General features: G+C 41.8%; 1 protein-coding gene across 5 annotated transcripts in view; it reads right to left on the bottom strand.

The window, feature by feature from the left end:
* The window catches only part of GRID2 (glutamate ionotropic receptor delta type subunit 2), an 824,945-nt gene that overhangs the window by 686,219 nt on the left and 121,974 nt on the right, over window positions 1-16,752 (bottom strand). For 3 of the 5 annotated variants that reach the window (XR_011150528.1, XM_069013072.1, XM_069013078.1), the window contains exon 1: window positions 2,895-3,069. The exons of 1 other annotated variant lie outside the window; for it this stretch is intronic. Coding sequence is in view for 3 of the 4 variants with exons in the window: in XM_069013072.1 (XP_068869173.1) it covers window positions 2,895-2,982 (88 nt within the window). In the remaining variant the exon portion in view is untranslated. Of the gene's footprint in view, window positions 1-2,894; window positions 3,271-16,752 lie in introns of those variants that run through there. One more of the 5 variants, XM_069013077.1, reaches the window with a different exon arrangement.

The following is a 16,752-nucleotide window of genomic DNA, read 5'->3' as shown; positions in this document are numbered from 1 at the left end:
CAAGAGTGCTTAATGTAGTCTTTCTGAACTGCCAGTTCCTATTTATAATAGCAGGGCAGCAGAAACGTACAGACTACAAGCAGCTCTACCGATGTTTACGATATGACACAGGAAAACCTTTCTTTTTTAAATGTGCACATTTACATACACACAGACCTGCTCTAATGATCAAATTAGAAACTGTGCACAGAAGACAGGAATATGAAAAAGCATTATCATAGATGGGTATCAGTCACCGTATCCCTCCCACTGACATCATCAAGTCATTAATGTCTACTCACTAAATTGTAATATTTTTTTGGCATTGTCTAAGAGATGCTTGATAAAATACTTTGAGACAGGAAGAAACCTTTTACAGGAAACACATAAAATAAAACACAGCCAAGTTAAGAGAGTTTGTGCATTATATTGAAAAAAGTATGTACTATTAGGAAAAGGGCATTCACAGGTAGCATATTATTTCTTATGACCATCTGCCCCTCTCAAACATGGGAAAATATTTTCCCCTTGAATATCTTAGCACAGCAGAACGAGAAAAAAAGATAATGCATTTGTTTGGTCTGTTGCCCAAGGCATCAGTACTCCCTCTGGTAGAATTTCTTTTCCCCTGAACTGAGCATTTTGGTCTTTTCTTTGGCCTTAAGAGTTCTTCTATAGTTAATTTCTTCATAGAGTACCATGCTACTACTTTTGCTGACTCATTTAAATAAATACAGTTTTTTACTTATGTCTAAATATTTTATGCATAAGTTTATTTAGTAAGAGTGGAAAACAGCAAAAGGGGGTCAGAAGACCAGGTCACAAAACACAGCGGTGCTACTCGGGGGCCAAATTTTCATCTGTGAGCTATACAAGTTGGAATATTTAGCTGTGTACCATTTACTGTTAAAACAGTTCTAATTTCAGGTCATTTATTTTCAGAGTGTTCATTTTAGTAGATTTAAAGCTCTGTTACATAGTTTGCCATTTTCAGGGCAACATAAGCCAGTCTATAAAAAGAGCTAATCCCCTTGTCAACTGTACTAATTGTCTCTCAAGACAAATTAATTGTGTGAGAAGCAACTACTTTGGTTTTGCTAGTTTAGGTTGGGGTTTTTTTTGCTTTCAATAAGGATTTACTGTGTTGATGTATCTAAACACTAACAGCATTATAAAAAAATAAAAAAAAAAAAACAGAGTTAAAATGTGATGCATTTATCATATAAAACAAGTAAACCAAACAAATTTTCATTAACACACAGGGAGGAAAGCTGCTGTCTCCCCTGACGGTAATGCAAAGGCACACAGCTTGCCCAGCAGCACTCCTTTAGCCAGGAGGATGGGCGACAGTGGATTGAAAAGAAACTCATCTGCTACACAGTCAAAATTTCCCCCCAAATTCTAGGATGTCATCGTTTGTTACAAGCTCTTAAGAAAGAAATCCTAAGGCTGTCTCCTAGTGTCGCTTTAACAGTCTACAACTGGGAAGCATTAAAAAAGTCCTTCTCCCTTTAAAAGGAGGGCATAGAACGCTACCTCCCCTGTGCAATATTTGCTGCTCCAGTCGCACACAGCCAAAAGGACTGACCCCTATAAAGTTGCGGTACCTAAGGGGAGCGGTGGCTTGTGGGCTCGGGGACGGCTACACGAAGGGCTGGTGCACCGCTGCCCAAATATCGGTGTCCTGCAGGAAAGCTCCTGACGGCCGGGCTTTCCAAACGCTCTCCCCGCTTCCCCTTCCAGAAAAACCCGCTACGGGTCCCCACGACAAGCACCGGCAGACATATTTATAAAGCCAGCCCCGGGGAGAGCCACAGCTGCCCCACAGACGGGGCCGGCACCGCCCCAGGAACCTCCCCAAAACCCCGGCGGGACCCTGCCCCCAAATGCACCTTCCCCGGGGCAGCGCGGCGTCGGCCGCCCGCCCGCCCCCGCTCCGCCTGCGTGCGGTGCCTGCAGATGGGCGAGCGGCCGCGGGGGAAGCGCCCTCGTCTCCTCATCTCCCCATCCCCGCTGCTCTCCCTCCCCGCGCATCCCCGGCCGGCGCAGGGGGGCGACCCGCTCTCGCCAGTCGCGGGAGCGAAGCGCCGCTCGGCAGCGGGGCTCGGCGCTTCCCAGGGATGCGCCCGCCGAGAGGGAGGGCTGGCGTGCCGGAGATGGCTCGGGATAACGGGGAGCGAGGGGGCACGGGCGGCGGGAGTGCGGGCAGCGCCGTGCACCGGCATCACCCCAGCTGCCCCCTGCCCCCGGGGCGGACGGGAGGCCGCTGCCCTTCCCGGGAGCCGCGTCTCCGGGAGGCGCACCCGGAGCCGGCGGGGTGGCGGCCGGGAAGCGGTGCCGGACGGCCAGAGCCCCCCGCCCCCGCGGCCGCCCTGCCCGCCCGCGGCAGGGGAAGCGCTCACGTTGCCAAACCACCTGTTCCGCCGCGGGAGAGGAAGGCGGGATGGGGGGTGTGAAGGAAGAAAAAGTGGGGGGGGGGGGGGGGGTTGGGGGTTTTGCGTGGCCGTCTCCGCGGTGTGAGGAACACAGAGAGGCGTGGGGTCTCCCCCGGCCGAGGGCGAGCCGGGGCAGCGGAAGGCAGATTGGAGCTGAGGGGAGGTGGGGAGGAACCGAGGAAGTGCCCGAGCCCTGGGCGCCCCTATCATCAGCCTCATCAAAACCTCAAGGTCTAAAGCACATACCCCGCCGCCAAGAAACCTTTACACAGCGCAGTAGGGGAAAAAGAGGACGCCTGAGATCCTGGTTGGAAAGCAGTTATAAGAGGAGACAAAACAACAGGAAAAAAAGCAAGCGATCAAGCGATAAAAGAGAGTAGGGGCAGCGGGGGGAGGGGGAAAGCCTTCCAAGAGAGGGAAGGTTGCAAAGGAGAGCTGGAAAAGTGTCCAGCAGCACCAGCAGGCGCAGCACCCCCTTACCGATATGAATGATTGAATCTGCAATCGCCGCTTTCCAGGTTCGAGTCCAACAGACGGACACGACCAGGATGAGGGAGAAAACTTCCATCTCCTCCAGAGGTCCAGGCTTTACAAGAACAGATCTCTTCGCCACACGGTGCGGCCGTGGAGGACAGTGCAGCGCAGGAAGCCCAAGAGTTTGAGGTGCAGCCGGAGGAGCGTGTAAATCCCGATGGCTGGCGCAGAGCCGCGGCTGGTCAGGGCGCGAGCCCGCGGCTCCTAAGCGCTTCTCTCCGCGGCGAAACCCCGCGTCACTTCGCGGGGCTCCTGGGCAGCACCAGAATTGCTGGGAGCGCCGGCAGCAAATCCATCCAGCCCGGGCGCCGCCGCGGGCAGCAGACGCCTCTGCTGGTCAGACAATCCCCATCCTTCCGCTGGGTCCAGGGATCCGCTCGGTCCCGCTGCTGCACAGCAACTTCCAACCCACACCACGCACACGCTCACACACACAGACACACGCGCACACACAAGCAGACACGCACACACAAGCAGACACGCACAAACCCTCTTGGCCAGAGAAGCCCCAGGAGCCCGCAGCAAATAGCTCGCCTTCAGCGAGGTGGGAGGAGCGGGCGACCGAGGGAGCAGGCGATCCCGCTCCCAGCAGCCAGATTCCTGCAGGAAAAGCCCCCCCGGAGGCCAAAAAACAAAGTGAACTTCAGGGTAATGCAGATAGTAATGCAGAAATTTCCCCCCACCCTTCGCTTAGAAAAATCGCTTCCCACAACTGGAGGAAAAAAAAATAAATCTGCCAATGGAGCCCAGCGTGCTGTCTCTGTCGCGCAAGGTGGTGGTTGGACAGGGCAGAAGCGAGAGGAGGAGTACCCGGAGCGAGGCAGAGGAAAGCAGATGATGGTCTGCAGGTTGCTTTTGGAGCTTGCTTTGCTGGTGGGATGCAGAGAGAGCTGGCAGCTCCAGCACCAGCCAGCACGTTGCCTAGAAATGGATCACCTAGGAGAAGGAGAGAGAGCGAGAGATAAGTGCTATCAGCCAGAGAGGGAGAAACAGAGAGAGCGAGCGAGTGAGAGCGCTTCTCTCTAATAACCACCTCCTCCCCCTATCTGCAATACATGGGAGAAACAATATAGAGCCCTCGACTCCCTTGAAATCTTCAACTGGGACTAAGGAACAGACATAGGCAGGAGTGCATACAACCTAAAAATACACTGGGGGAGGGGGGAGAGAGAACCTTTTTGAAGTGCTATGCTCAGTTTAAAATAAAAAACCCAACCCACCCCATTTACTTAACCTTGCAACTTCACTGTGGGGATCAAGTTCAAAGCTAGATGGGCACTTCTGCTTCTCAGTCTTTGACAACTGAGTCAGGGACATTACCTGAACGGGAACAGGAAAAAAAAATCAGGGACACCTGGCCTCAAGGGGAAAATGAAGACCTAAAATCTATTAATATTACTTTAATTATCTGTGTTCTTGATGGAATTTGCACAGTTCTTTAAAGCAATGAATTAGCTTTTTTCTTCCTCTCTCTTTAGGTAATGGAGAAAATTCTATGGGAAACATTTAGAGTGCACTTTTCATGCTCAGGGTTCTATGAATTCATTAACCGATTAATCCTCAGACGTCTCGTGCTGTAGTTAAATACATTATCCCCGTTACACAGACAGAGAATTGTACAGAGAGGTTAAGTATGTTCCTATAAAACAGTCTAAATCCCCACTTTATGTCTTACTACACTTTCTTCTGACTTTGATTTTTCTAGTCCCACTAGAGACAGGAAGCAGAAATCAAAGAAGTGCTCATAACATAGTAGTTATATCCTAAACTGACACAAGCCATTGATAAGTCCTGGTAGTCAACCAGTGAGAGGTTGATCAACCCATTTTCTTCAGAAGAAACCTCTTTTGAAGGCATCTTCTTAGTTATAATATATCTAAATTCATCATAACTGACTTGTGTATTTCTCCTGTTTCTCCTGACTTGCATTTGTCTTCTTTCAGCTATGGTTGGCAAAAACAGTTGTATACCTATAAAATTTAAGGGTTTACTTCAAGAGAGAGAAATAAGCATTTCAAGAAAAGCTAAACTAAACCAACGGCAAGATGATTGATTCTACTAAAAGAAAAACAAACAAAAATAACTAACATTGCCAAGAAAAAGCACCAGCAGCAATTTCACCTTTGCTTAGGTCCACCTTGGCAGGTGAGAACTTCTCTACAAATAGTAACACTCAAAAGGCTTCAAACCCGATCCCAAGCACAAGTCAGGGCTCATCTTTTCACAGCCTAGAATGGACTCTCTTGTAAGACCTGTAACAAATCACAACTAGAATTGCTTTAGAGACAAAAGAAAAGGTATGTAAAGAGAACGAGAGATGAGCAGTGTGAAGCAAAAGTCTCACAAATTATGTCAGTCATGTGCTGCATTTGTCCCTATCCTCTCCACAAGTCACAGATCTATTATCAATAAGGGCAAACAGCAAAAAAGAGGGGATTTTTTTCCTACAAATGACAATTTATGCACAGTATCAGTGAATGTAATGGGCATTAATTTTACAAGTAATAAATTCTGATTCATCTGAGAAACTTTTGGAGCTGCTTGAATCATTATTACTTCTTCACAAAAGAACAGAGTTCACACAAAATGTTAATTCACTTCTTTGGGGGGCATGTCAGAGCAGTACTCTTTAATAATGTACAATGCACAGTAGGCAGAATAAGAAATGTAATGGAAACCTTTGGAAAATAATAACTTTTTAATCCTCAGTTTAGATAATACTAAGAATTTTGAGGCCTTATCTAGGAACCAGATGTCCTTACTGACTCTTTAAAACCTCTAGTGCCCTAAACTGGCCACACTAAATGGAATTTTTTGCAGAACTCTGTAGACACATATAACAGAATACATGAGACAGCCAAGAGTTTGTAGCTCACAAATACCCTCTAACTAATACAAAAAAGAATTTTGAGTGGATTTCTGAATAATAATTCCAGTGGTAAAGGACACCATGTAAAAATTTGACAGGAAAGAGACTGAATTTAAAAAATAAATTCAAATAAAATTACTTCAAATAATGAACACGTTATTGACTTAATATACATCCACCACAGATATAAAGTAATTTTCACTTCCTCATTTCCATTCTCTTTAATACTCATTCATTAAAAACAAAAATTGATGTCACCCATTTAAACAGTGAAAAAAATCTTGTGCTGTGTGGTTAGTTCAAGGTATCATAAAAATATTAAAAACGAATAATTGTCTTTTCTATTCAACAGAAACAGAACATTTGCAGAAACTTAAAGCTAGAGGAAAGAAAGAATTTCAGAACTGAGGAGTTACCAATACTGTGAAAATATCCTAAAAAATAATGAGCACATCCAGGCCCCTAAAAAAGCCATAATGACCATTCTCAGGTCTTCAGCGATTGCTGCCTCAGGAACTTTGGAAGCTGAAGTCCCACAGGTTTCAGCCATGCCGCTCTCCGTTTGCTACAACTTCCCTCCCCAAATGCCCTCAGTTCCCTCAACGTCACTCCAGCTCCACTGCTGATGTCCGTGGAAGAAGTGCCACCAGCGACCAGCCACGGTTTTTAACAGCAGGGAGGGGTTGTCTTCTTTCCAGCAGTCTGACTCAAATGTGGTTAATGGCTGATATACCTTATGTTTGCACTGATCAGCTCTTACAGTGCTGCACGTTAATGCAGCCCCTGGAGGAGCAGCAGAGAGAGGCTGTTCTTGTAAAACAGATGCAGTGTGGGGAAAAAGTGTCTATCTAAAGTTTATTTCCTCACACCCACATAAAATACACTGCTACCTTAACCAAGCCAGCCTAGGACCTGAGCTTCTGTCTACAGAGGAGAGAGAGCTAAAACCAAAAGTTTCACCTGCTTTTCAGTAATCTAAACCCTTAATTTTGATAAGATAATGCCCCCTTCCCCATCTGTTTGGCCATACAAACAGCTCTGACCATGCAGAGGTCAACTTTTCATTTGTTTAATTCTAAGTCCCAGGAGATCCTTCAGGTATTCAAAGAAATTCAGAGAGTGATAAGACACATACATGTAGAGAGCCATTTCAATGGGCACAGGATCTCCCCATAAGGACACCATTCCCAGATCATATTCTAATTTACATGAGGCAAAAAAAAAATTATTAATATTAATTCTAACTATTTATAATGATTATGATGTAGGTTCTGAGAATGTGTACCTAAATTTAAAACTTGGTATACTCAAGGCTGGCCAGATAAATATTTCATGACTGTAAAACAACCAACCATGGGCCTCCAACCCTAATTTATGTAGGGCAACATGTTCCATTTAACAATACTATTTCAATCTAAATAACACAGTTTCCCCCCCATTTTCAAAACACAAACTGACAAATATCCCTCACCTTGCAATGCTATAATTTTTTTTAAACTACTTGCATTCTAAAAGTGCTGATATAAAGCAACTGACTGACAGACCTACCAGAGACCATGTGCCACAAGCAAATGCTCCTGTGCCACTGAGCTGGTGCCCAGACTGTCGGGGAACGCTGCTCTCTCCAAGAGGTTACTTGAGTTGACACATCCACTCAGTCTTTGCTTTACCTGGCATAGCTTCAGACAAGAAGTCATCTGGGAGGGCTTTAGTTAAGTGGACATCTGTCCATTAGGAAATAGACTTGCTTCAGTGACCGCCAAATAACCTTTAAATTTAAGCTTTAGCCTACTGCCAACTTTTAGGTTGCTCTCTGCATTATAAGAGAGGTCCAGGTTAATAAAACCATTCCAATTCTAAGTAGTGGCCCAGATACTGACTCCATCTGTCCTGTCAGACTTGGAGTGAAACGTACACTCTTGGACCTCTGTCACCCCTCCTGAATAAAGGGGATAATCTTGCCTTTACTTAATGGAGTAGCTTGAGGACTAACTAGTTTGTTCATTTTCAAAAAATGCAAAGTATTATACCCTTTTTCCAATTTCTTTCACTCAGTTTCTACATGGTTTAAATATGTGAATGTGTGTCTATTTCCAAGAGTGTGTGTGTGTATGTGCACATGCAGATAGGTAAATAGATAGAAAGTAGTTTCATTTGGGCATTATAGAAATAAACAGAACATTAAATATTTACTGCATTTCAACAGACAGTGCATGATGTGGCCTTGAATATCTTATCACAAATGAATGCATCACAAAACCAGAATCAAGAGTTATTCTGCTGGGCTGGAGAATTGGAAAAAGAAAAAAAGAGTATTGATGCAGTACATTGCAAAGATTTCAAAGCTTTCTGCTTTTTCAAAAACTACAACACGATTGAGTTTAGTTGAGAGCTTGTGTTTTATCCTTTAGCCTCACTACATAAAACTTAGAAAGTGGTTATGAAGTAAAGTCAGCCCTTAGAGCAACCAGTGTTTTCAAGTGATTTTGCAGGGACTGCTGCTGAGGTAGATTTATTTTGTCTCCATTTAAACTCATGTTATAGATCTCCTATGTTGCCTGAGCCATCCTGTGATGTACCTTGCTTAGAAGCTATTAGGCTGCTGGAGGGAGGAGGACACAGGGCCTAAGAGCCATAAGGTTTATTTGGCATGGTCTGAACAGAAAAAAAAAACAAAAACCTTGAGAAAACAAAAGAAGAAGAAGAAGAAAAGTGGGGTCAAGTTATTCCTTTCATTGGTGCCAGAGCAAATGTGATGCTCTGAGATACAGAAATATGTAACATCTTTTCAATTTTATCTATGTTAAAAGGAAACCAGAGAATAAATTCTCCCTTCACTTGTCACTTCTGTCCAGTGAATATTAAGCCAAATTTTCTAATGCCAAATCCTTCTCTTCTCTGTAATAACCCAGCTAGCTGTCCTCCTCAGCCTCTCAGACTCTCACTCAAGCTCCCTGTTATTCAGCACTTTGCAGAGTTGTTGTGCTCCAGGTCTTTCCTGGTTCCTCCCAAAGATGCTTTACTGTACTTTACATGGTAAATATACAGTTTCACTTTTCTGTCTTGCTGGCAATTCCTGTCCTTCTGTTCTTCCTCCTGTTACTCCCTACATTGCACAGTCATGGCCTTTGTTGCTATTGTCCCTTTGCCCCTTCTTTTCTTTCCCTTCAAGAGCTGTAGGAGGGTGAAAGACATGCAAGGCACTCTCTGCCAAAGCCACATCACAATTATGCTGGGTGAAAAGCACATTGCAAATGGAGGAGAAAGCCCATAGGGGAAGCAAAGAAGCAGGGAATATGCTGACAGCTGCAGACACAGGTACAGTTTGTACCTGTGGATCTTCTGTTGGCAGCAGGAGTGGAGTGACTTTCAGCAAGAGCTTGGGCGGGTCTGAGAACCTGGATAGGGTGTGACTGGCAGTAAGGGTGCAGAAACAGCACTCCTAGTAATTGGCCAAGGGTATGGGAGTGTTTTCTGTTCCAATTCTGTGCATCTTACTCCTACCTCCTCTCCCAACACCCATTGATGACTTTAGGCTCATTCTAGGCACAGGCTAGAAGCCACCATGATGGAGAAGCACCAAGCCAAATATACCAGTCCCTGGAGAAAGTGTGCACGGAGGAGAAGTCAGGAAGGTTGGAAAACTATCTTTGAGAACACAACATGTTACAATAGAGAGAAATCTGTAGGAAAGCTTTGGTGGCAGACAGCAGAGCGGTGGCAGAGCACAGTGAAGTCACAGTTCAGATCCAAGTAGCTCCTCATTTAGCCTTTCAGTGTCACATGGCTGAAGGACTCAGACTATTCTGGGTCCTCTATGGAGTGAAAGAGCCAACCAAGAGTGAACCATTTTAACTGGTCTCATTCTATGCCTTCACTGCTGCTGAGAAGAGAGAAGGCAGTTTCAGCTGTGACAGTAAAAGAAAGGCCAGTTGGAAGTCATCACTGAACCAGAAATGCCACATGCTGTTTGCTTTGTATAATGCAAGACCAGAATCAGCTCAGTCTTTCCTACTGCAAGTGGTGGAAGAGATAATCAGAAAAGTGTAGTGTGGGAAAGCAGAATTACTGTTGCTCTGTGAGCCCACGGATCCAGCAGGGGAAAACCTGGCACACTAGAGTCTTTTACCTGTTTGGAAAAGGTATCAGGAAGTCTGTTAAATCTGGTGGTTTAACAAAAATAGGATTTAATTATTTGCGAAACACAAATAGTGCAGGCATTGCTGGTTGTTTGACACTGTCGTTAGGCTGACACCTGCAAAGCTCTACATATTTTTCTATTGCATCTTTATTCAGTAATAATCATTAGTGTTACATTACTGCTATATTGAGAATACTAGCAAGACTAGGATTTCATTGTGGCAAATACAGCACAAAAAGTATAGCAAAATAGTCCTCACCACAATACAGTACATTCCGATTACAGGAGAAAAACTAGAGATGGGAAGGGAAGCAAAAAAGGCAAACATATTCCCAAGATCCTATGTAATAAAATCTGAAGCAGAATTTGAATTTTCCAAGTTTCAGTACAGGAAAGTCCTCACCAAAACTATCCACTCTCTCTCCTGGTGCATTGGAACATCCTCTGGTCTCTTTCAAGAAGAAGCTGCAGCAGGAAAAAAATTTACTTTTGCCTGTAAACTTACACTTTTTTAGCACCAGGATCCCAGAAACACTTGATAAGTTCTTGTAACACAAGGTGTGAACTAGGATGTGCACTCCTTCCTGCGTGCTGACTTTAAAAAAAAATCTCAGTACGAAATAAATCTCATGTCTTGCCTAAGTTTTACTCTCCAGTACAATTATTGGTGGTGGGTTTTTCCAACAAACAAAGCGTTACCTGAACCAAATGAAGACCCAGGTAGAAAAAGATGGTTGATGAATTTGAGAACTGTATAATTCACTACCTTTTATATGAAGAGTCAAACAATTCTCCAGGCCAGAAGGCACCAGCTGGTCATTACATATTGGATATTATTATGTCTAGTAGTCTCTAAAAGAATCCTTCCTTCATAGATGAGAGAAATATGTTTCTGTATCTGAGAGTCTCTAGCCATTCTTTATGATGCATGTTTTCACACTGTCACTTTTGGTACTAATCCCTCACCTTTCCTTCCTTCCTTCCCTTCTCCCCAAAAGACATATTAAATCAAGGTAACAGAAATAACCTATTTGAAATTTCTTTCTTTGATGCATTAAACATAATTTCCTTCTCTCTCTGTTTTCATCATAACAAACAGCATCATTATAGTTGACATTTACCTTATTCCACAGAATTTCTGTCATAAATTAAGAAAGAACCATTAGATCTGATGACATGACAAGGGAAAAAGTACCTAAATAACATGATGAATTATTTGTGGTGATTTTTAAGATAATTCAGCTTTGTCTGTACAGTACCTAAAATTAAAATAAACAACGTATTTTTCTCAGTTGGACTGGCTTCTGCAAGTACTTTTCACATAATATTTACCCTGTATAACCATCCCAACAGGACTGGAAAGGCTATAGAGCTCTGAAGTGCTACTATTTCAATGAAAGCCAGTCAGAAAGACTTAATTTCAAAGAGGCTTTTGAAAACATACAATTCTAATAAAACCCTACAATATATGGGGAAAAAAAGGGAACATAAAGTAAAATTACCTTCCTATTATGACCTATTTTTCATTGATGCCTACTTCATTTACTTCAAATTACTAACAAGTGAATTTTGAAAAGCAAAAGCTGCATATTCTGTTTTGACTAGGTTAAACATTTTCTTCACATTAGTGAAGTCATGCTGATAAATTGAAACAATTCCTATTAGCATGACTGCAAAATGTGTTTTGGATGATTCTAGATATTGGATGTTCATGCATCATCCCCATTACACAGACAAAAATTCTACAATATCTATCTACATTACAAGCTTGCCAACTATTACTGTTCTCCATGTTCATTAATGTCTTTTCTCTTTTCCTGTTTAGTGTTTACTCTTCTGTCTTTTTTCATCAGCTTAAATCACAAAATATAAGCAGATGGCCAATATACATTTAGGTGACTAATGACAGGTAAGATGTTTCTGAGTACCCACCAGTTTGGCGAAACACTGGGAATAAATTCTCCACTGGGGATGATAACAAAGCACCCCGTTCCACTGTCCTTTACAGTGCCCTGTACTTTTCAAGTACGTGGTCTATTCTGAAATGGCAAGCAGTAACAATAATTTAACTCTTTTAAGTGTTAATTGTAATTAATACTTTCTTCCTTCCAAGAATTAAGAGTATAACCACACTCCTGCCCCAAAAGTTCCTCTACAAAGCCTCATTTTATTCTTCAGAAGATAAGATATTGACGGTAGTGAATGGCTCCGTAACATTCAGTACTTCCATTTGCCACTTGGCTATGGAAAAGGGGGAGGTGATCAATAAACAGAATGTTTGCCTGTGTTACACTGTAGCAAAATAATTGCAAAGCCAAGCAAGGTCTGAAAGAAAAAGCTGAGCACTTTATGCACCTTATAAAAACCACCCGCCTTCTAATTACTTTTAGACAATCCTCCAAGTAGAGTAACTGTGCAAATGCATATAAATTATTCTTGTAGATAAGCAACTACATGTTTTATGATCCTCCTTACATGCACAAGACTGAATGGACTTCTACTGACACATGAGCTACTTACTTGAAAAGCTGCAAACCATTTAGCCTGAATATCTGGCCTGATTGCTTATTTCCCTTGGGTATCAAAAAGTTGTTCAGGTTCAGTAAGTTCCACTTCACTAAAGATCTACTGTAAATTGTGTGCTTTTCCCTACTTTTATTCTCATTCATATATATATATATATATCTATATCTATATATGGACATGGTGAGACATTTATGCAAATACATGGAGTTCTGGCCCTTTAATATAAATTGCTCCTCAAGTAATTGCAGGGGAAGTGCAGCGGGATTGTGTAAGGAGTAAAGGACGGGTGACAGTCCTTTGAGATGGCCCTTGACCTGTCCAAGTTAATTGATGAGCTGCAGTCCCAGACTTTAAACTGTCACTCCTGCAAAGCAAATTCCACATAGAGAAAGGCAAATTCCACATAGAGAGAGGAAGAACTCAGTGAGGGGGAAACAATAATTGCATTAAATCTCATTTGAAACATTTTTGACGGGTGAATCTTGGCACAAAGTGGAAAGCAGTAAGTCACCTCAGGGGTTTAAAACTCTGGATGAATCCAGAAACTTGTGTTAGCATCACAACTTGGTTACCCAACTCCCTTTCAAATCAGTTAAAGCCTCAGCTAAATCGAGGCTAAACACATCTGCTCGATTCTCTGCTTCAGAGAGTTTCAATCAAATCAGAGACTTTTCCCATATACAGAAAACTGAACACACAAATACAAGTTTAAAGGACTGGAATTTAAGGGCATGTGATTTGTCTATTAGTTCCCCACGGCATTTTTTTTTACCTCTGTTCTTAGAAAAATGAAGCAGAAAAATCAATAATCCATAGGAACTACCATGTCTCCTTTTTGAATGTCCATGTTAAGTGGAGGGAAAAAAAAAAAAAGTATTTAAGAAATGACAGAGCATAAGCAACTTTATAATAAACACCTTGTCAGAGATACTTCTAACCCCCAGCTTTGGGTGAAACTACCAGGCACAGTACAAAGCAGAAGTAGTCTGACTCCAGTCTCATTACTAAGAGAAATCAAGCAGTTCCTCCTTTGTAAATGAAAATCATTTTGCAAGGACATATGAAGTTTGGACTTGAGCTTAAATTAAATGTGTTACAAGTGTCACAAAAGGTGAACTTTGACAGGCTAAACTGAGTTAAAACAAACCAAGTAATGAATTAAGCACTTCAGACTAATTAGCTCTGTCTTCTATCAAGCTAGGTATAAAATGAGAATTATTTCTACATTAAAAAAATCAGACTTCCAGTAGAATGAAGTGAGAACTGAATTTTTGGATCTACTCAGGGGAGCAGAAATAAGGGAATGATCTCTCCTATTTGTTGGAAAGTCACCTTTAAAGAAAGAAAGAAAAGGAAGTCTCTAAGGACTTAAAGAAAGAAAGAAAAGGAAGTCTCTAAGGACTTATCACAAAAGCATCCAGAGAAAGCAAAACCAGTTTCATATGCAGCAATATAATACCCTTCTAACATTTTTAATAAGGAAGATCTGGGGGACAGATCACATGTCCTTCCTCTGGATTAACTTCTGTTATCCAAACCCATGTATAAAATAACACAGAGCTGTGGATAAGGACTGAAGCAGGAGGGGACTTTCATAAACACTATGGGAAGTAATGCTAAACTAAAAGATGGATGGGAATTTTGAATCCCATGTTAGTTTTCTGTGGTATTCAAAGCAATAGAAAGGGGCTCATCCAAGAATGGCACACATTTGAATAGCTGGTTTGTCATCAATTTAGTTTCTCTTGAAAGACAAAACCAAACAAAAGCAAAACCTCAAGTTAAAACCAAAACATTCAATGATACACAGCTATTAAAAAAAAAAAAATTCAAAAAACCAACATCAGCTCATATTAAACTGTAAGGCAGCCCAGTGGCTGGAACCTGAATCTCTGTACACCAGATGAGCCCCTGAAGTATTATGCTATAAATAAGGTCTGGCTGAATGTTGCTCAGAGCTCTCAGGTCGTGGTTCTCTGTGTGAGCACCTGGCCAGACCAGAAACATTTGCCTTCCCTAGATAACCAAATCACTGGCAGGACAGAGGCTCTCATACATACCTAGGACTAGAGCCCGACACAGTGAGGGTGAAAATGCAGCACCAGGAGCTCAGTCCTCCTTGGTACAGCAATTTAAACAATGCACCTGAGCTTCTCCTGACAGAGCTGTCCCACTTTCTATAAATAATGCTCTAGCTAAGGGAGACTGACTCTCTGCTTAGGCCATTCTCACATATGATTTAATTTGAATTTTCTGCTTTTTATTGTGAATGGTCCTGTCCACAAAAGCAGCAGCTATAGTAAGATTTCTTTTTTCTTTTTTTTTTTTTTCTTGTGGTTTAGAATACACTTGGTAAGATTTAAGATTAATTACAGGAAGGGGCAGATCTAAAAAATTTTGAAACATCTGTGAAATAGATCACCTGTATTACACTAGGCCCATGTATATTTTAAATGTCTCCATGATTTTTTTTAAAGTGTTGGACTGAAGTTGCTGTAGCAGAGTACACCAGCAGCCCTGAAACTGTTCTGTGTTTTCAACTTCAGTTTGAAAAGTGCTGACAGAGATAAGGTAAAGGACAAAGATGTGCACCATTCTTTGTTTAAAAAAACCCAAACAAAACAAGACACAAAAAGAGTAAAAAGGAAAGAGTATAGATGAAAGCATCAATGGTATTTTCATCTGGTCTTTATAAGAGTTTGCAGTAAAAGTCAGTACAGGTAGAAGAACCTATCCCCAACTTGAAGCATTCCCAGCAGGTCATAACCATTAAAAGGAAAGCTGGTATTATAACATAGAGACTTCTTCCTGAACTCCAGCCTAATATCAAAGTGACTAACCTTTGTTTCAGCTCCTTTTAGTACATCTAGAGGAGGGACACGAATGCTTTATGTGTAGGAAATTGCCAGGGAGACAGAGAAACAGGGTCAGTATTTAGCAACAAGTAACACTCCCCACCGCTCTTGGCTGTTTGTACAATTTCCACTCTGTGGTAGAAGTCAGTCTGAAAAATCTTTAGAGAGAAAAACCTGATAATTGTTCCTTTGGCAGAGTTAATGATGTGCTATGAAAAAAAAAAAGTTGAAAACAATAAAGACTACATGTTAATAATGCGTAATAGCTGGTGGGAAATTTTTGGATGCTTGATTTTTAACCAAAATAGTATTTTGCATAAGCATCCTCGTGCAACTGAACCTCCACACACATTTCCAAAATATGCAATTTGGCCTCAAATGAAGGATGGAAGCATGCTTCCAAAAGCTCTCATTTGGTTAGCAACATTTTTGATACCAGACAATCAGACAGGAGACCTCCAACTCTCCAGTTTTCTCTTGAGTTTTACTTTGCTTGAGAATTTCTAATGGACATCTCTAGTCCACACTGTCTCAGAGTTTCACATAGTACATGTGAAAACCTCCATTGCAAAATAAGTTCCCTTGCAATTTATAACAGCGTCATGTTTTTATCACAGTACATAACAGACAGCACAGTGGCATAAAAGACAAGGTTACTTGGCTTGTACATATGTACAGATAATTTCCTTTCCCAGTATGTCATGTTTCATAATTTGGTTGTGGAGCAGAGTTAAAAAGGAGGCAAAAAAAGTGCCTACAGTTGATAAGCAAATATCCAGACATATTTACTTCACAATCATTATTTATATGGACTTTGAGTTTAAATTTACATATACATAAATTTACAGTATACTGATACTGCATATTTGAGAGTGGGTTTGAGGTTTCCCTAAAGAGAAAATCTATTCACAAAGTTCAAAACTACTTCAGTTTAGAGCACTAGCACTGCACCTTACAAACCTTCTGACATTAAGATAACTTCACCTACATTGCTTTCATATACAGTATATAATATAAACATGATTTGTTACTGATTTTGAATTTACCTGGGTCATAGCTTTCAGTTCTTCTTAAAACTGTGTTTATACTCTCCTTCTTTCTGTGCTTGATGTCTTAGATATTCATGTGACAAAATGTTACACTGTCTGACTAGGGAGTCAGGCAAAGCCCATTTCCTTTATAGGGGAAAATCTGCAAGCTCCTTGAAAGATGCAATAATTTTGAGATTTCATCAACACCTCTCAAGCAAAGCTGCTAAAAGTCAAGTATATTCTAATATCAGTTTGACCTAAAGAAGTTACCAGAAAGACAGGAGGGCAAAGCCACAGCCTGTTATACTGACAGTGAAGTCCTTATTCTCAACATTTCAATAACTTCTCTTTACTTTCAACAAGGCATGTAAATATTAGTTTT

Source organism: Aphelocoma coerulescens, chromosome 4 (assembly GCF_041296385.1).
Source record: "Aphelocoma coerulescens isolate FSJ_1873_10779 chromosome 4, UR_Acoe_1.0, whole genome shotgun sequence".
Lineage (NCBI taxonomy): Eukaryota > Metazoa > Chordata > Aves > Passeriformes > Corvidae > Aphelocoma > Aphelocoma coerulescens.
The sequence above is the reverse complement of the archived record's forward strand: the minus strand, read 5'-3'. Positions and strand labels throughout refer to the sequence as shown.